At 53.0% G+C, this 18,325-nt stretch overlaps 8 protein-coding genes across 8 annotated transcripts; 6 read left to right on the top strand and 2 right to left on the bottom strand.

Moving 5' to 3' along the window:
- Window positions 1–937: 937 nt before the first annotated feature.
- On the top strand, window positions 938–2,558 carry COCCADRAFT_41660 (iron reductase domain protein; the record flags this gene model as incomplete). The annotated part of the gene is made up of 4 exons (XM_007719836.1): window positions 938–989; window positions 1,094–1,321; window positions 1,402–1,943; window positions 2,010–2,558. 4 exons carry the CDS (start codon window positions 938–940, stop codon window positions 2,556–2,558), a joined length of 1,371 nt encoding a protein of 456 aa, XP_007718026.1.
- A 1,835-nt stretch (window positions 2,559–4,393) lies between these two features.
- On the top strand, window positions 4,394–5,560 carry COCCADRAFT_30896 (uncharacterized protein; the record flags this gene model as incomplete). The annotated part of the gene is made up of 2 exons (XM_007719835.1): window positions 4,394–4,609; window positions 4,661–5,560. The coding sequence occupies 2 exons, from the start codon at window positions 4,394–4,396 to the stop codon at window positions 5,558–5,560; spliced, it is 1,116 nt and encodes a 371-aa protein (XP_007718025.1).
- A 430-nt stretch (window positions 5,561–5,990) lies between these two features.
- On the bottom strand, window positions 5,991–6,329 carry COCCADRAFT_111085 (uncharacterized protein; the record flags this gene model as incomplete). Its single annotated transcript, XM_007719834.1, has 1 exon — window positions 5,991–6,329. A coding segment is annotated over one exon (339 nt), but the record flags the coding sequence as incomplete, so codon positions are not given.
- A 133-nt stretch (window positions 6,330–6,462) lies between these two features.
- Window positions 6,463–7,050, top strand: COCCADRAFT_9791 (uncharacterized protein; the record flags this gene model as incomplete). The annotated part of the gene is made up of 3 exons (XM_007719833.1): window positions 6,463–6,520; window positions 6,696–6,833; window positions 6,887–7,050. The coding sequence occupies 3 exons, from the start codon at window positions 6,463–6,465 to the stop codon at window positions 7,048–7,050; spliced, it is 360 nt and encodes a 119-aa protein (XP_007718023.1).
- A 186-nt stretch (window positions 7,051–7,236) lies between these two features.
- COCCADRAFT_111077 (uncharacterized protein) lies at window positions 7,237–7,962 on the bottom strand (the record flags this gene model as incomplete). Its single annotated transcript, XM_007719832.1, has 1 exon — window positions 7,237–7,962. The coding sequence occupies one exon, from the start codon at window positions 7,960–7,962 to the stop codon at window positions 7,237–7,239; it is 726 nt and encodes a 241-aa protein (XP_007718022.1).
- Window positions 7,963–8,946: 984 nt separating this feature from the next.
- Window positions 8,947–10,701, top strand: COCCADRAFT_41656 (uncharacterized protein; the record flags this gene model as incomplete). The annotated part of the gene is made up of 5 exons (XM_007719831.1): window positions 8,947–9,034; window positions 9,086–9,278; window positions 9,326–9,412; window positions 9,462–10,312; window positions 10,382–10,701. The coding sequence occupies 5 exons, from the start codon at window positions 8,947–8,949 to the stop codon at window positions 10,699–10,701; spliced, it is 1,539 nt and encodes a 512-aa protein (XP_007718021.1).
- Window positions 10,702–14,719: 4,018 nt separating this feature from the next.
- On the top strand, window positions 14,720–16,577 carry COCCADRAFT_30891 (uncharacterized protein; the record flags this gene model as incomplete). Its single annotated transcript, XM_007719830.1, has 7 exons — window positions 14,720–14,760; window positions 14,813–14,922; window positions 15,001–15,283; window positions 15,319–15,694; window positions 15,735–15,764; window positions 15,989–16,132; window positions 16,194–16,577. The coding sequence occupies 7 exons, from the start codon at window positions 14,720–14,722 to the stop codon at window positions 16,575–16,577; spliced, it is 1,368 nt and encodes a 455-aa protein (XP_007718020.1).
- Window positions 16,578–17,785: 1,208 nt separating this feature from the next.
- Window positions 17,786–18,325, top strand: COCCADRAFT_49060 (uncharacterized protein; the record flags this gene model as incomplete). Its single annotated transcript, XM_007719829.1, has 3 exons — window positions 17,786–17,881; window positions 17,972–18,016; window positions 18,107–18,325. Coding segments are annotated over 3 exons (360 nt in total), but the record flags the coding sequence as incomplete, so codon positions are not given.

Below are 18,325 nucleotides of genomic sequence, written 5' to 3'. Positions count from 1 at the left end.
GGCTGTAAACGCCCCCCTCGCCCATCGTTTGACACCGTGCAGGCATGCTGACTAGACTGGGGGGTTCTTTTCTTGTTCACCTCTACACTGCATTCGTTGGCTATGCGTGCATTGCGACTGGCCTCTGGACCCGCGTTTCAGGGTGCGAGGAAAGCGTGTGTGTGTGTGATGGGTGGTGTTGTTGGCCCCCTCCCCCCCGCCGCCGGGCCATGTGGGCTTCGGAAGATGAAGTTTTGTCCCGGTTTGGGTTGGGTATGTGTGTGTGTGTGTGTGTGTGTGTGTGTAAAGTAGGAATGTGGTGGTACCTTGCGTACATATGTTTCCTTCCCCTCTCTCGCTCTTGTTACGCGCGCCCCCCCCCCTTTGTATAAGGTTATTCGTGGATCCCGCCACCCGTCTCCTCTGCCTCTTTTCCTTTTCTGAACTTTGATATTGAGTTGGTGATGGCTTGATTGAAGAGATACTTACTACCATATTTTTTTCAAAAGTTTACATCACACGCCAACAACAACAACAACAACAACAACGACGACGACGACGTCATTTCTCGTTCACCCTCTTATCCTCCTTTCTATTGCAGACGCCGTACGGACGGAGCGAAAGCGAAGCCGAAGTCTTTCGCACGAGTCGGATCTTCTTTGCTTTTTTCCATCAATACGAAGCCTAGTTCTTGTTTTGGGCTGGACCTCCTCGTTTCGTTCTCCACCACTTGCTTCTGTCGGGGATATTATCTTGATTTTTGTTCCTTCTTTTCTGGTTTTTGGTCTTGATTCTCAGCTCTTTCGTGCGCCAACTACGTCCTTCTTGCCTCCCTACCTGGTTCCTGGCATCACTCGACTTTTCTTTTCCAGAGGCCATATCTTTTGCGCACGCACGCCCTTGATTCTTGAGAGAAGTATATCTTTTTTGTCGCACGTTGCTCTGGGTAGCGGGCGCTATGATGGGTTCGCGACGAGAGATGATGGGTGTGGTATTTGCGCTGCTAGCATGTAAGTCTTTAGTCTCTGCTCTAGTCGATGTGCATAATGTCATACTAGAGGAATGGGATGACATATTGAAACATACCAACGGATTTACTAACATGTTTGTATAGTCTTCTTGCCAATTGTAACGGCGCAAGGCACAACTTCCAACATCACTGCAGCATCTACTTTTTACTTTGACCGCACAGAAACCCAGTTTTCAGTCAACATTGCAGACGACTCGGACGATGTCTTCATCTACTTCGCCAGCCCGGCGTATTCGTGGGTCGGCGTTGGGTTTGGCCCCAAGATGCAAGGGAGTCTGATGTTCATCATGTATCCCAACAGCAAGGGCAACAGTACGTTTTCTCTTCATCTGTCTCGATCCTCCGACTTTTAGTCCCAGAGAATAAAACAAGCGGTACTAACCTCAAACCAGACGTCACTGTCTCCCCACGCATCGGCTCCTCAGGCGCCGAACCTACTTTCAACTCTTCAATTGACCTCTCGATCCTACCCGGTACCACTGTTAACGACTCAATGCTCATCTTAAAGGCACGCTGCGGCAACTGCCGCGACTACATGGACACGGAGGCAGAGTCTCAACCCATGATTTACGCGTTCGGTAACGGCGATAATCTCATGTCAAACTCGCCATCAGCAAACCTCGCGCGCCATTTTGGCTATGGCTCCTTCACCATGAACCTGCGCGCTGCCAACGGCCCTGGAGGCGTGCCCGCAAAGAGCAACGCACGAAACGGCGTCGAGATGCAAGGAGAAATGACCCGCGATCACGACCGGGCGAACCTCGCTCACGCCATCATGGGCTGCCTTGCACTTTTCATCCTCTGGCCATTGAACCTGATTGCCGTAGCGGTATTCAAGAACATCAAGATCCATGTGATGTTCAGCGCAATCATCCTGGTTTTCCTGATTGTCAGCTTTGTTCTGGGCGGGGTCGTCAGCGGACAATACAACCGCGTAAGTCTCTCCCCTATGTGATTATTCGAAACGTCGTAATACACAAGCATACTAACCCACCACCAGTCCAAAGCCTTCAACACCCCCCACCAAATCTTCGCCTTGGTCGCCATCCTCCCCTTACTCTTAATGTCGCTCCTCCCCGCCCTCAACCACATCAACGCCCGCCTCCGCAGCCTCCACACCCCGCTCGCCTCCACCTCCTTCGCCCTGCTCGTCCTAACCGGCGGCCTGGGCCTGCACCTCTCCTCGCAAACCCGCTCCATCATCCTCGTCTACACCGCCCTCTCCCTCGGCATCTTCATGTTCCTGATCCTCATGCACACCTGCATTCACAGACGCGGCTCCGCCCATGCGCGCGCCCTCAACCGCGGCTCAAACGACGACGCTATCATGCTCGCTAAAATGGACGACTGCAGGAGTATTCCTAGCGCCGCTGGCTTTGGAAATCAGCCCCCGCCGCCGTATCCGCCGCCGTATGGTAGTGCGGAGGTGGCGGGCGCTCAGCATCAGAGGAATGGGAGTCGCTCTATGTATGGGGGCGGCACGATGCCTGGACCGCACTATATGCTTAATATGCATCCTGGGGTGCCGGTGCAGGTTAGTAGAATGTGAGAGGGTAGTGGAAAAACTAAGGGCGAGGAAGAGACAGATTTACGATGATGACGATGGTGTGATTTCTTTTCTTTTTTGCATTGCGAGGTTGGCATAGCATGGAGGGGAGTGCTTGTGTGGTTCAATCACCCTCTTTTATGATATTTTTTTATCTTTCATTTTCTGGTTGAAGCGGCTTTTGTTGTTGTCGTTTTTTTTACGAGCGAAAGATACCATGGTGTGTTTGTTGGGGCGAGTTTGAATGTGTATGTGTATGATATTGGGTTTCTATGAGATAGCATGAATCGAATCAATGTGTAGTGGATTCGTAGAGTAAATGTACCTATGGGGGTTTCCATCCCCCCGCTGAATCGTATTCGATGGGTTTAAATTACAGAATTGATAGTGCCAGAATGCGCAGTGTCGATCAAAAAGACTTGAATAGGAATCATGCGGTACTTTTTTTTTCAAGTAACAAGAGGTTATCGGGTTTAGTTGCCTACTTATCATACAAGTACATGGACAAATCCTCAAAAGTAGATGCGTACCTGCATAAATACCACATTGTTAAACTCCTACACACCTCACCTTCCTCTATTGCCACTCTATCCAAAGTCTCCTTGCCAACAAGCCCCGACAACCAGATCATTGCATCCCGACGGCCCCCCCCCCATATCGCCGAAACACTCCGTTTGACGGAACAAACATCGCCACCGCATAATTGTCCAAAAGATTTTTTATACTTTACTCGCAACCAAACAACAAGGTTGTGTAAATCTCCGGAACCACCGATGTGCAAAAGACACATGGCTTGTGTGTGTTGCGTTATTCGCCTAATCAAGCAGAAACAGTCTCATGGGCATGAAGGAAAAAAAAAACAATGATTGTAACCTACTCCCCAAACCCCCCCACCCCACCACAAGTGAGTGTTTCTGGGGAGGGGCGTTTCAATGGGATAATAATAATGCGGCGGCAAGTCTGTTAATAGCCAGCGTTAGCTTGGCAGGTTTTGCAGTGTTAAACGGCAGTTTGGTTCGCACGTCGGTCCGACGGATGCGTTTAATAAGATTTGAGAGAATCTGAGCTGACTATCTATATGTGGGCCGGAGGATGAGGTCGAATATTGTTCGACGGCAGAGATACGGGTGTCAGCTTCACAGGACATTGTACCGATTGGTGTGGGTGCATTGCCGGTGCGGTTGTACACCGCGCCACGAGATGAGGCTACACGAGGATCATGACCGGAGAGCTGCGGATGTTCAAAAGTCGAGAGATGGAATAGGCTGTGCTTGAATGGGTTACATGTGCAAGCTGTTGAGCGGATCTCGATATCAACGAGTACAAAAAAGCAGTGGCTTGCTTGCTTCTGGTGTTGTGCATTTGCCACATGTACCGCTCCGAGATGCGATGATCCCCGCTTCCGCTAGCGTATCGGGTTGGGGAGAGCGTGTGGCGCTGGGCTGGACTGGGCACAAAGGCCACCCATTCGCCGTGGAACGTCCGAAAACAAGACGACGGCGTAGCAAAACTGCCCCACGTATAGCTCTTCAAGGCATGCAAATTGCGCAAAAGAGGCTATAGTAAGAGGTCCTGCTTTAAATATATTGGCATGTTCAGGCACATTGATAGGTGTTTCGCTGGCTGCTTCATCAGGTGTTTCACGAAGGGTGCGACACTCTGACAAGAGGTGGTCAGGGTCCATTGGTGTCGCACGTGACGATGACGCGGCGGATTGTCCTAAGGTTGCGCCATCTGAAGCACTGCCATCTTCTGACCCCGAACTCCTTATTACCTTCAATTCTGCACCATCTTTCACTCTCTTGTCATTTGAATCTTATCATCAATCAATCTTTACAATGTCTCCTAGCAAACTGGGCGTCTTTGCGAACTTGGCGCTGGCCGCCAGTGCCATCCTCATCCCGTCAACCATGGACTTGGACGAAGGCCACGCCTTGGAAGCGTTTGCAGTTAACCCCTTGCAGCGATCTGTTGCGCTTGAATGCCCGGGATGCGCTCTCGCAACCCTGGACGGTGATTCACTCAAGTGGAAGGAGGGCGCAGGCAACACATTCGTACGTTGTGCAACCTAGACGTCAAAACGTGGCATACTAACCTTTGACCAGCGCCTCGACTTTGACGTCGGACCCCAGGATGAGATTCTCAATCTTGACAGCGCACAAATCTTTCCTCCTTCGGTTGGCATGGCCTTTGCGACATATCATCTTACCCAAATGGACCCTTCTTCGGACGACGGCCTGCGTCTACGCATTACAGGCTTTGAGTTTGACTTCAACGGCGCCGAGACCATTTCGGAAGAGGGTACTGAGCTTCTTCCGATGACCCTTAAGATTACATCGGTTGAAGACATGCCTGTGGATCCTCCTGTGCTACAAATCAACATGCTGAAGAATGCCGAGGGCCGTCTTATGATTGCGTCGTTTAACAAGGCTGAGCCCAGCAGGGCTGGGCCTTCGGAGCAGGAATGCAACCAATGGCCTATGTACTGCAAGTGGAAGGGCATCATGGCCGACCGCCTTGAACAGCTTAAGCACATGGGCAAGCCCAAGCCTGGGTGCCACATGCGCATGCGCCCCCACAACCCCATGGAACATGAGACGATTGAGGGCAAGCCGCCACACCGCTTCCACCCCGGCAAGCCTCACGGTGAGGGCCAACACCACCACGCACACCACCACCGCATTGCCATGTTTGCTCGTCGTGCTTTCTTCACTATCTTTGTTCCTATTCTCATTGGCGTCTTCGCTGGTACCCTGACATACCTGGTTGGCATGGCGCTAGGATGTCTGATTGCCATGACGGTTGCCAAGTTCCGTGGCCAGAGGTACCAGGCTATTGCTCTGCGTGAGGAGGATATCGAGGACTTTGAAGATGGTGATGTGGAAGAGTGCCTGAAGAAGGAAGAGCAGGGCGAGAAGGAGGAGTTTGCTGAGCTTCCAGCATACGATGCCCCTCCTGTGTACGATGAAGCGGCTGCCGACAAGACTGGCGACGAGACAAAGTAAAATAGTCGAGGGGATGGACTGGTATCACAGAATGGACGTGACACGTTGATTTTGATGGACAGACTGTGACAGTGTTTTCGTTTGTTGATTTAGCAGACTGGTAGAATGGCTAGAATGTGAAATGAGTCCTTTTGTCTTGAATCAGTGTACTTTTGAACCACGTGAAGTTGAATTGAGTGATGTGATTTTCAAATGCACTGTTTCTTAATCGTCTCTCTCATTGGAACAGTGAAGAGTAGTTCGGTACAAAAGTCAGTCGAGCCATACTACTACGTCACACTGGCTGCGCGTAGTTGGGTTTGGGTGAAGGCGCAGATCCGAGAGAGGGCGTGTTGTGCAAGTCATCGTTTGCCATTTCTGGAGGCTGTAAGCGGTGCATAGAACCAAGATACAAGAGATATATCGTGTCCAGGAACGTCATGTATGATTTTCAGGCACTGCAGTAGTCTCTGGCGGGGCGCAGACGCGATGCAGCAGCGGGGTGTTGGAGGAGTAAGGTGGACGCGTTGAGAATGAAGTTGGCGCACGGACCCCGCGCCCCCAGCCAGCAGTCGCAACTAGGAGGCGGGCGCGCCTGCCAGGTCAGGGCGCAATTCGAAGTGCTGCTTTCCAGGTCTTTTGATTTTGGTCGCAAATTGTGAGGGCGGCAACTCAGTCGCTTTTTGCTTCCATGTCCCCTCCCAACCCGGTTTAGCGCGGCCGCCTTTTGCGTGTGTGATCTCGAGGCAGCCGCCGCGCCCGTCCCTCGTCTATATAACCAGCCCGCCCACGCTCGCTGCACTCCTCTTCTTCCTCCTTTTTCGCATCCCCCCCAGCTTTTCCCATCTCCATCCACCAACCCCGCCCCATCTGCGTCTACAACCACAACCCATCACCCTCTATCCAACCAAACCTCTATCAACATGACTGGACGTAAGTACACTGACACTTCCCTTGTCGTCGCTGCCCTCATCGCCTTTGGTGCGCGTTGCATCGTTGGTGTTGCATCGCTGCCTGCGTCTGGTTATGAGGCGCGCTTGGTGTTGAGGCTCAACGCGTCGCCCCACTATTGCGCCGCGCCTCTTACCCAACCCATCCGCGCCTATCACCACCTACACACACTCTCGATATACAGTATGCTAACATCTTTCCTCAGGCGGCAAAGGTGGCAAGGGCCTCGGCAAGGGCGGTGCCAAGCGTCACCGAAAGATTCTTCGTGACAACATCCAGGGTATCACCAAGCCCGCCATCCGTCGTCTCGCTCGTCGTGGTGGTGTCAAGCGTATTTCTGCTAGTAAGCATCCCCTGCATCACCCTCTCACCGACCTTTCTCTAACATACCCTTAGTGATCTACGAAGAGACCCGTGGTGTCCTCAAGACCTTCCTCGAGAGCGTCATTCGTGATGCCGTCACATACACTGAGCACGCCAAGCGCAAGACTGTCACCTCGCTCGACGTTGTCTACGCTCTCAAGCGCCAGGGCCGTACCCTCTACGGTTTCGGTGGTTAAATTTCTCGTCACACATTGTTTATGGATATGATCTGGTCACGGCTATTAGTCTCTACGGCGTTAAGTTCATGGGTGGTATGGGAATGATCAATATATGAAGCTTCCGTCTTCATCTTGGCTAGTCAAAGTCAATGCAAACAAGTTCAATGCACACCATATCGCGAGATGTGATGTTTCGTTTCGTCTTCATTCAGTTGCCGTGCTATCTTGCGTCGAGTTCCCCACCCAGCTTGCCACTGCTCCTTCAACGGCCTTGCATGTCCCCGTTACCCCAAACAGCCCACCCTCTACCCTGATACTCTCCAGACTCCACTTTTTCAGCTCGTCACTAACACTCTCGACCCCATCTTCGACGACCAAGACGTCATATCCCCTGTCGCTCGCCTCCCTCACTGTACTGCTTACACATGCATCTGCCGTGACGCCACAGACCACCAGGTTCTTCACGCCTTTTGCCCTAAGCGCAAGATCCAACTCGGTGTGCACAAAAGCACCACGACCAGGCTTGTCAATCACCAACTCCCCCTCTACCGGCTTCAACTCGGCTATAATATCATGCCCTTCCTCCCCTCTAACCAACAGTCGCCCTAGTGGCCCTCGACTGCCAATCTGCGCCCCATTGATCGCACTCCTATGCGCCTCTCTGCTGCTCACCGTCGCTAGATGACCTTCGTGTCCTTCGCGCGTATGCACCACATGGAAGCCCGCTTTCCGGAAGGTGGATAGGAGCGAGGCCAAGCGCGGGATTAAATCGCTGAAGCGCGTGATTGAGTAGCCGGAGGAGGCAAGGTAGCCACCTGGATGCAAAAAGTCACGTTGCATGTCTATGAGGACGAGCGCGGTGGTGCTGGGGTGGAGGGAGGGCGTGTGTGGGAAGGGGTAGGGAGTTGTGCTGAGGATTTGTGTGGTCATTGTTGGCGAGGTATCCTTGTGTTCCGCACTCTGCAGTCAGAAATTGTTATGTTGTCTTTTTGCACTTTTGGATGGTTCATTTGAAAAGAGGGGTTACGAGTACAGATTTGGATAGATCTGGATGTTGGAGATTGCGGAGTTTGCATGGAACTGCCTTATTCGAGGCGAACCAAACGCTTACCACGCATGTTTACCTAAACTGCAAGATCGAAGTACGGATAGTTCTTGCTGCGCGGTACTGTGGGTCTGATACTTCACCCACTATCGAGGATCCGCAAGAATGACAATGTAACGTTCCTTCCATCTTCCATCCCTAAACTTGATCAACATCATGCCCTCAACATACCCACATCGCTCCATCCCCAACACTTTCCCAAGTACGAACCTTAAACACAAATCTCGACATGTCTGAAGAATAAAGAAAAATATAACCGTAAAAACAAGCTCTCGACACATCTGCCCTATCTTGTCCAACCATGACCCCCGCCCCACCTTCTCTACACGAACCCCGGTTTGCTCCTTCCTTCCCTATCTCCGCCAATCGCCACACACCCAGCCGACTGCGCGATAAGCCCCGTTTACAAACAGCCGACTGACCAACCAACCCCAATCCACGGAAATCCTCCAATCTTTTCAATGGGGTCGAGAGAGAGTTTTTTTGTTATCGGAAGGGAAGGGGGAGGAAAGAGGGGAGCAGTCAATGACGCAGGGTCAGGGTAGTACCGTGTCCGCCCACCCCCCGTTCGTATTGTGGCTTATCGTGTGTTGCTCACGAGCTCCAATTGGGGGGGACTAAGGACCGCGAGATTTTTGTGGTTCGGGTCGGATATGCAGTGGGAAGTTTTAATAGATATATTCTGGGAGGGGGACCGCCCTTGAAATGGGGGTTTTCTTTTCTGGCTGGGTGAATCAGTTGCTTTCACACTTGTGATTTGATTTTACTTACTGCTTTTTTTCTCTTGGGTGAGGTAGTAAAGAGTCGATATGACGGATACGCTTGATGAGAAGAAGGTGCTGGATAGTACCGCTACCAGCGATGATGATGTGCTTGCGCAACTGGGGTATACCCAGGGTGAGTATGCTTCGGATGGCGGTCTTGAGTAGTATGCTAACGAGATGACAGAGTTGAAGCGCAGTTTTGGACTGCTGGGTATGATTGGCTTCTCATTTAGTATCGTCACATCATGGACTGCACTATCTGGCGTTCTTACTATCGGCGTGGAATCCGGAGGACCGCCAGTCATGATATGGGGCTGGTTGTGTGTTTGCTTGGTCACGCTCGCAGTGGCGTATTCCATGGCTGAGATGTGTAGCGCGTATGGAGTCCATGCACAATTTTGAGGGTTTTGCTGATTCTTTCTAGATACCCTGTTGCTGGTGGCCAGTACAGTTGGGTTGCCATACTCGCTCCTTCGCGCTGGGCTAAATCAATGAGCTATCTTTGTGGATGGCAAGTGCAAATAGAGACTCGGGTTTCTGGGTTTGACTAACCCTCCCAGGTTCATGTTAATCGGAATCATATGCATGGGTTCAGTTAATAACAATGTAGCTGCAAACTTCCTACTTGGGACCGCCCAACTAAACTACGGGTTCACCATTGAACGCTGGCATACCGTCCTAGTCACGTACCTGATTACATGGGTCGCAGCCACCTCAAACATCTACCTCCCACATATCCTCAACAAGCTCTCCAAGGCCATTTTCATCTGGAACCTGACCTCGTTTGCCGTATGCTTCATCACCATCCTGGCCACGAACGACAAGAAACAATCGGCGAGCTATGTATTCACCGACTTTCAAAACTTTACCGGATGGAATGTGCCATATGCCACATGTCTCGGCCTGCTGCAGTCGGCCTTTGGAATGTGCTGTTATGACGCACCATCACACATGACGGAAGAGCTCAAGGATGCGCGTAAGCAGGCGCCTCGCGCAATCGTCATGTCAGTGTACATCGGATTCTTTACCGGCTTCGCATGGCTTGTCGCGCTGTGTTTCTGCATTGGCGATCTTGAGGCAACGGCCAGTACACCAACTGGAGTGCCAGTCATTGAAATCATGTTTCACTCTACAAACAGCATCGCAGGAACATCTGCCATGGCCTCAATGTTAAGCGTAATCACCGTCGTATGTGCCAATTCGCTTATGGCAGAGGGATCGAGGGCTGTCTATGCGTTTGCACGTGACAACGGTCTACCGTTTTCCAACGTGCTCAGCACTGTATCCGAGCGATCGGTTCCCGTGTATGCAGTCTTGCTCACGACCGTTGTGCAAATGGCTTTCAACTCTATCTATTTTGGCACAACAACTGGTTTCAATACCATCATCGGCATTGCCACTCAAGGATTCTGTAAGTCAAATCCCCCTGTTTGCTCAACCCTTGGAAATGGACTTGACATGCTCATGCCGTTCCCAACAGATCTATCATACCTCATGCCTCTTCTCTCCCGCATCCTGGCACACTTTTCAGGCAAAAAGACACGTCTTGAAGGCTCATACTCGCTCGGAAGATGGGGCATTGTGCTCAACATCATCGGCTTCTTGTACCTCACCTTCGTATGCGTGGTTTCGAACTTGCCCACCGTTACGCCCGTGACGAGCGAGAATATGAATTACACGTCTGCTGCCACTGGCGCAGTGATGCTGCTTAGCCTTGTGTTTTGGATCATGACAGGCAGGAAGAAGTTTACAGGGCCAGCGTATGATGAGTTCGCGGATACGAGCAGGCTGGCTGCGTAGAGTATGCAGACAGTGTAAAGCTGGGATGCTGAGCGGGAGATGAGCGTTTAGTGCCATGCTTGACCTTGCTCGATGCAGGTACCATGCTTGAAAAGAAAGAATGATGCAGTAAGACGGTGAAGAAGAAAAAAAGAAAAAAAAGGAGGCTAGAAGCGTGGTAGGGCTGCAGAATTCTCCCTTTTAGCCAGTAGAAAAGTGTATTTCCCAACAAGTTCGCCTGCGGTGTGGGAAAATAGAGTGCAGTATACTAGCGGTGAAGGGCATGGTTGCGGAGCTGACAGGTGGGATAGCAGGTAGGTTCGCAGACTATTCCCTGCAGATCTGTCGCGTACCTGAGCCTCCTTTACTAGGGTGAAAGGCGATCTCTTCACCGCACCGCACCGGGGTTGGATTTTCCCGAATGCGACGGAAGACGGCTGATATTATGAATCAGCATTTGTGCCATATTATTCAGAAATATGCTGAAACAATGAAGCGGATGGTACGGCATCAGCTCACCAATTGTTCCTGATTTCCTCGCCTTGTTAGACTTGCCAGCACATTGAGCAGGGGAGTGTTCCCGCTAGTGTGGAGACTAGCGCCCGTGCTAGCTCCGGACCCGGTGCCTTGGCGCATGCGACAATGCCAACAAAGAAGCTAGCCACCGCATAAAGACTTCAACGGCCAGGTTGCGGTGAGTAACCCAACTTGCGCAATGAATGAGGAATCAGATTATGATCGTATAGTAGAGCTGACGGGGCAGAAGGAGGCTCTGGAGAGACATTATGCTGTGCTCAAGGATGAGTTGACAAAGGCAGAGAGCTCGCTGCGCGCTGCGAACGACGAGCTCAAGAGAAGTACAGATGCGTTGGACATTGAAAAGGACAAATCCAAGGGCCTCCATACGCTCATCAAGAAGCTCGAAAAGGACATTGATCACGAAAAAGCCGCCACCAAAGACGCTGAGGAACGCGTAGAAGAACTCTACACGGATCTCAACCAGTCGCGCTTTGCCCATCGCTCTGCCCTCATCGACCGCGATGAGGCGCTCGCCGACCACCGGGATTTGAAGCTCCAACTTGAGGATCTGAAGGAACAATGGCAAGAGTCGGAGGAGAGGATTGCGGCCCTGGAGGCTGAGCTGGAAGAGGCACAAAAGGCCGTCGACCATGCCCAAGACATAGAGCACGACATAAGCGCACTGCGCGAGCAGATTGGCGAGCAGGAGCGCACCATAATTGTCAAGGATGAGCGAATCAGCCACCTTGAAATGCAGGTGCAGAAGGAGAGACAGCGCACCTATCACGCTGCCGACGCGATTGCTCGAGAAAACGCTGCCTCTCCCGTCGACGAGGACCAGCACATTGGCGCTATTGGCGAGTCGCTGGCTTCTGAGCTTTCGGCCATCGACGACGCAGATTTTTACGAAATTGACTGGAACGACTACTCGCACATCCAAGAGACGCCTCTCACCTATGCGCCAATTGCGCCTGCTGTCCAGCCGCCTTCAGCCATTCATACCCAGGAGTCTGTTAGCATTTCACCGGTTGCTGCTCATGTACCCCGACTTACACTCGACGTGCGCGAAGCCGGTCGCCTGGAGCCTCGCGAACCCGCTCTGGATGCACCTCTTACTATCAGCGTTAACGAGGGTACTAGCACAGAGCCCGTTGCTACGGCAGTATCTAAACACACGTTGATTGTGCGTGAGACGGCAAGCACTGGGCCCATCGAGCCCGCTCGCGCCCCTCTGTCGAGCATGTACACGAGCGAAATTGCCAACGTTGCACCGCGAGGGCCTGCCCGGGTTGCGGCGAGCAGCTTGAACCAGCACGAAATTGTCAGTATTGCACCACAAGAACCTGGAGTCACGACATTAACGGTGAGTGTGAGGGAAGCTGGCAGCACGATCCCGACACTGCGCCACAACTCCACCTCGGACTGCTCGGCCCAGACCGACGCCGCCCGACTCACAACCGAGTTCGCTGGCTACGCGTCTGTTAGCACGACTCCAAGCACACCTGTCCGGGTCGGAACGGCTGAATCTCCTACTCAAACGGATTCGCCAGTGCTTCGCGACCAGCTCGTCGATTACGCGACTGTCAGCACAGTTCCGATTGCAGCCGTTGAAGCCGTCGCTGCAGAAGCCGTCGCATCGACGCTTTCTGGCCCTCATTCTGTTCTGGACATCGCTCCTGTTGCACCTACGGTGGTCGAGCGCAAATTCACCGCCTCCGTCACCAAAGGGACCCAAACCGTTCCCGAGAGCCCGACGGCAGGCTCGCCCAACGAGTTTGTCTCTGTCGTGACGACGCACGAGGTGCAGCCTGAAAACATTGTTGTGCGAGTCAAGCCTAAAGTTGTCATGCTCAGCATGGGGGTCCAGACGATTGCAGAGACACCTAGTGTTGTCGATGATAAAGAAGAAGTAGAGCCGCGTGCTCCACAACCCATTCCTGCAACGGTGCCCAAGACGGCATTCGAAGCCGTCATGGATTGGTTGCCCACCTTGCTCAACCTCGCCCTGGCAGTCTTCTGCCTCTACCTCTACATGCGACTCAACGCGTGGCAACGCGCCAATGGCGTGGGACTCGGCGGTGGGCGCGGCAACAGCGCTACCCGCAGCGGCGCATACGGCAATGGACGATACCTATTTGGCATTTTCCCCGTGGGCATGAACGAGGGCGAGTCGTGGTGGAGCGAGAAGATTGCGCGGCACACGTCGTCTGCTGTGTCGCGGCTCGAGGACTGGGCCGGATTCGCGAATGAACCGCTTTATTGAGCGGTTTTTTGTTCGTCGTTGACATGGTCTTTGTCAGTTCCAGCTCGCTTCGTTGTCCTCGTCCTTGTCCTCGTCCTCGTCCCCCCTTTTTTTCTCACAAGTTTTTTCTGTTTTTGTTTCCTTTTTTTTATGAGGGCGCAACGGGATACACCGATTTCACGAACGACGACACTTTTACGAAGCGACAATTTGCGAGGAGAGGGAGTTTTTTTTTGGTTCTTCTCCAAGCAGGACTGACCTTTTTCCAAGCCTTGATTTTTTTTCTTGTTTTTGTTTTCTTTTACACACACACACACAAATCATCATGCACCAAAGTCAAAAGATATACTCTCATCATCCACCCTCCCCCTCCCCCTTTGATACCCCCCTTTTTTAGTTTTTTTTCTGTTTTCACGATGAAATTGGCAAGATTACAAGATATACGCATATGCATGTGGATGGGGAGATGGTTAGTAATGAAGTAGCAGTTGTGGTAATATCGAGGGAGAAGAGAGAGAGAGAGAGAGAGAGACAAGATTGTATGAAGGAGGAATGAAATGGAAATGAGAATGAGAATGGCAACAAATGTATATACGAGTCATGGGAATTTTTGATTTTACGAGTTAATAGAGAGAGAGAGAGGAAATTGAGTTTTGGGGAGGCAAAAATTACGACAATTATTTTGAAAGGGGAAGAGAGAAGACTTTATAATTCTGACTTTTGAATGTTGACTCTATATCTCTTGGTCTAGCTTATCGTTTTGTTTTTTGCAATCAACCAAGTAAATGGAAAAGAGATGGGGAATCGTCGTCATCTCCCTTTTCCGCGATCTACTGAAGATGGTTCTGAACGAAAGGGAGAAAAAAAAGGGCGAGGATCAAGGGTGATTGATTGGCAGACAAAAAACAAAAAGGTCACGTTACGGGGGAAAAAATGATGATTTGTTCGGGCTGCAAGTGCCACTCGAGATCTAGACTTGGGCAACTTGCAGCCCTCATGTAACCTTATCTTGTGCTTTTTTTTCTCTTCATTTTTTGAGTTTTGAAAAGAAAGAAAAGGACACACACAGAGAGAGAGAGGTTATAGTTGGGTGGGGAGTTAGGTTTCCTCCCAAGACTTTGGGCGTCACCACATGGAATTGGACATGAGAATGGATCCAAAACACGTGTCTGCAGTAGTGAATCACGGGCAAGGCAAGTCCATGCAAAGGGAGAGTAGTATGGACATGGGGGGCCAGATTAAGTATGATGGCAAAGTCGCTCATTACCGGCAACAGACATGTTTGGGGGGCAATTGGTCAGCGGCAAAGAAGGAGTAGAGTACGTCAGCCGGTCAGCAGAAGAATGAAGATCCCGCTGGCAAACGTCACAGTACGGCTGGGGCGGGCGGGCCTTTGGACCATGGGAAAGAGGGCCAGGGCAGTCTGGGGCACGAGGGCGGATATGCGATCGGCCTTTTGGGCTCCAGTGTGGCAGGCTGCGGTAAGTAGATGCGAGTGTGTCCATGCTTGGGCTATGCTTTGTTTCCCATTGTGTCGGTAAAAGCATGGACATATGTAGCAAGTATGTGTGTATTGTGTGTGTGTGGCGCCGATTGGGAGAAGGTAGGGCGATGGATGGGCGATGGGCAGGTACTGGCCGAGTACGTCTACTTATCAACGTCGGGCGGTTGGACATGTGCAGCAGAGGCAGGCGCATGTTGGTTTGTGGGTTGGGCGTATGGCAGTTATCAAGCAATCTACGTGCAGACATTGAGCGTGGGACCCGACCCCGCATACGTGGGAAGCAAAAGGTCCGGGTGGATTCGGGCCGGGGGCGACAGGTTGATAACATCAGAGCCCAAGTGCGTGTCCAAGGTGAGTGCCGACATGGGAGCAGGAGGGTAGAGGTCCGGCCACGTGAGAGGCGGGTCGAGGGCGGTCGAGGTACAGGAACGGCGAGGGTTTATGGTTGCGGGAGTGGCTGGGGCAAGTGGCTGCCAAGGGCGCAATGTGCGGTGGTGCAGCCGTGGTGTGGTCTGGCCTGGCCGAGTGTGTACAAGAGGCGGCGAGCGAGGTGTACTCTAGTGGTAGTAGTACTGTGCCAGGTTGGTGATAGCGTGGTTGGGCAGGCGGGCGGGTCGATTCACAGGGTCGACGATTTGTTTGGGTCCTGTCTTTTTTGGAGCGAGGAACCACCAACAGTGCATATCCGGGAGCCTCCGCCGATGGAGTGGTGGGAACGTGTGTGTATGCAGATGCTAGAGAGGTACACGGTAAGTAGTGATGTATCTAAGTAGCGCGTGTGTGTGGTAGTGCGAGGAGTATGATGTACGAGGCAAGCAGGTAGGTAGATGGGATGCAGGACCAGCAGCGAAGAACCCTGGAGAGGTTCACGGGGGCGGAGAGTACGGGCTGACGGCGGGTTAGGGACGAGGGGGGTGACGTGGGTGGTTATGCGGTATGCGGGCTTGGGCAGCAGGGCAGCAGAGCAGCAGAGCAGCAGGGCAGCAGGGCAGTTGCGGTGACACACAAACACGTGCCCGCCAGGCCTGGCTGAGGCAGGGCAGACGGTACTGATGAGACCAAGTGCAAAGCGAGTGGGTGGGCGAGACTTGTCGACTAATAGCAAGCGGCCACGATGGAGGAGCGGAGGGAATGGGCCCAAGGCTCGCGGTACGGGGGAGGCGTTCCTACTGGGCGAGTGTGAGGGAGTGAGTGTGGGTGTGTGCCTTATGTCGGTGAGGCCACAGGCTGCGAGAGCATAGTTGGTAGTTGGAGCAGCACAGCAGCAGCAGCAGCAACAGCGGCATGCCAACGTCACCACCGGCCAACCCACACGCAGCGGCTGGCACCGGCCTGACACTCTGCACTGGCACAGGCACTGGCACACACGCAGCCAATGTCGATTGCATTTGCAAACCCACCGTAAAATCTGCCGCCGTCGGCTGTGCCCGAACCAAACCCCCCCCGTCCCCACGCTGCTGGAGCGGTCGAGTCGTGTGCGGTGTCGGCCAATGGTGGCGTAGGGCGAAGTGTCGAGGCGTCGCAGCCAGTGGTGCCGTGTGCCTGTGTGGTAATGTGCCCTTTTCTACTTTGGTAGTTGCTGTGTTCTACGCATATGTCGACATACGTCCGGCACCCAAAGGAGCCGTCTGAAGGCAAATAGTGTATTCTACAGAGACGGGCGACAGCGGGTCTGTGGTACATGTGCTCTGCTAGCTTGCTGACCGTCAGGCGCTGGCCCGTGGCAGTTGATGCCCAAGCGGCGCCATGGCAGGGCCTGTTGCCCGTCTCCACACCACTCGCTGCACCCTCGCCTTTCGCCCACTCCCACTCCACTCTGGCCCTTGCTACCCAAATCGCGCCAGACTCCCATGGCCGCCGTCTTTGGGCCCACGCGAATAATAACTTCGCCTGCCGTCGGTGCGCCCCTCTTCTTTTAGTCTTTTCCTTTTCTTTCTGCCTGCCTGCCCGCCCGCTTTGAGCTGCTGCTGCTGCTTGACTGTTTGTTGCTACTGCTGCTGTTGCAACTACCACTACTGCTGCACCAGTCTGCCCTCTTACCCCCCCTCTCTCTCCCACATCTACACCACACCACACCACCCCTCCCCTACCAAGAAATCCTTCCCTTCGCCTGCTTGCTGCCCGAAGAGCCTGCCCCCCCTCTTCCCAGCCGACTGACGTGCATATCTGCGCCAGCTCCCAGCTGAGCCCATTTACTTCGACCAATCACCCCGCACTCGCTGCGCCCAACCCTCACCTGCGGCTCTGCTCAAGCTCATCCTTCCTCGAGCCAACACGCTCTCTCCTTCCCTCTTTCCCCTCAACAAACGTAGCCTGCGAAAGTGCGCAATATCGCCTCTCGCATAGTCTCTAGTATCCCTCTAGGCACTCTCCTGTCGTGATCCTCCGACAGCAAAAACCTTACTCCTGCCCTCTCCTGGCCAGGAACCTGGATCCCATCACCTTCGGTATCCCAAAACGGTCCCCGGCAGCCACGCCGTCAAAAGGTCCACTCTGTCACAGGCTGCACGCCTCCCAGTGCCGGTATATTGGTCCAAACCCCCGCTCCTGCGTGCTGCATCTTCTTCCACCAACTCTTCTGGACATCCCTTGGTCTTGATAGCTCCCCTACCCCCGGACTCTCACACCAGCCTGCATCGTCATCCCGACGTGACTAGTCCTCTGTCCAACCACCCTTCTGGAGCTCCTTCTTGGTCCCCTAGAGAGAAACAAAGGTCCCTCCTGGTCTGTACTAGCTCCCTTAGCTTGGCCGCCCAACAGTTGGCATTGACAACAGCGTCATCTTTCTTTTCATCACCTCTCCACAGACACTCCTACACACACACATCTCGCTCTCAACCATGTCGCGCGCAAATCAGTGGTTTGTGCCTGGTGAAGGCATCGCGCGAGAAGTAATCACGGCCGACATCCAGCGCTACCTGGGCCCAGATGCGCTCGTCAGGCCTGGCACAGGCACCGGAGAATACCAGGTCCGCAACTTTTGCCATGATGTCCACACTACGGAGCACTACTGACAAACTACATAGGGCCAACCTGGCTACTGGATAACGGCCTATCGCACCCTCACATCGGTATGTCTGACTGACTGGCGCTCTTCTCACCCATCACCATTCTTTCCTCTCCCCCCCCCCCGAACACAACACTGACTTGGTTCGCTACAGCAAATGATACAAGACTTGAAGATGGATTCCCAACGCTGGCAGCAGGAAAGACAGCCTGGCGAGACGGGCCGCGGAGGTAGCCACAGTCCACAAGTGCGCACTACAAAGGTATCAGCCGGCCCTAACGCTTCATTAGTGGCTTATCAGGACTCTCGCACACATGCTGCTCGCCAGCATTGGGGTCCGACAAAACCTTACGAGCACGGCGCATCGCATGCC

The sequence above is a fragment of the Bipolaris zeicola genome (assembly GCF_000523435.1).
Source record: "Bipolaris zeicola 26-R-13 unplaced genomic scaffold scaffold_355, whole genome shotgun sequence".
Taxonomy (NCBI): domain Eukaryota; kingdom Fungi; phylum Ascomycota; class Dothideomycetes; order Pleosporales; family Pleosporaceae; genus Bipolaris; species Bipolaris zeicola.
This window is presented reverse-complemented; position numbering and strand designations above follow the sequence as displayed.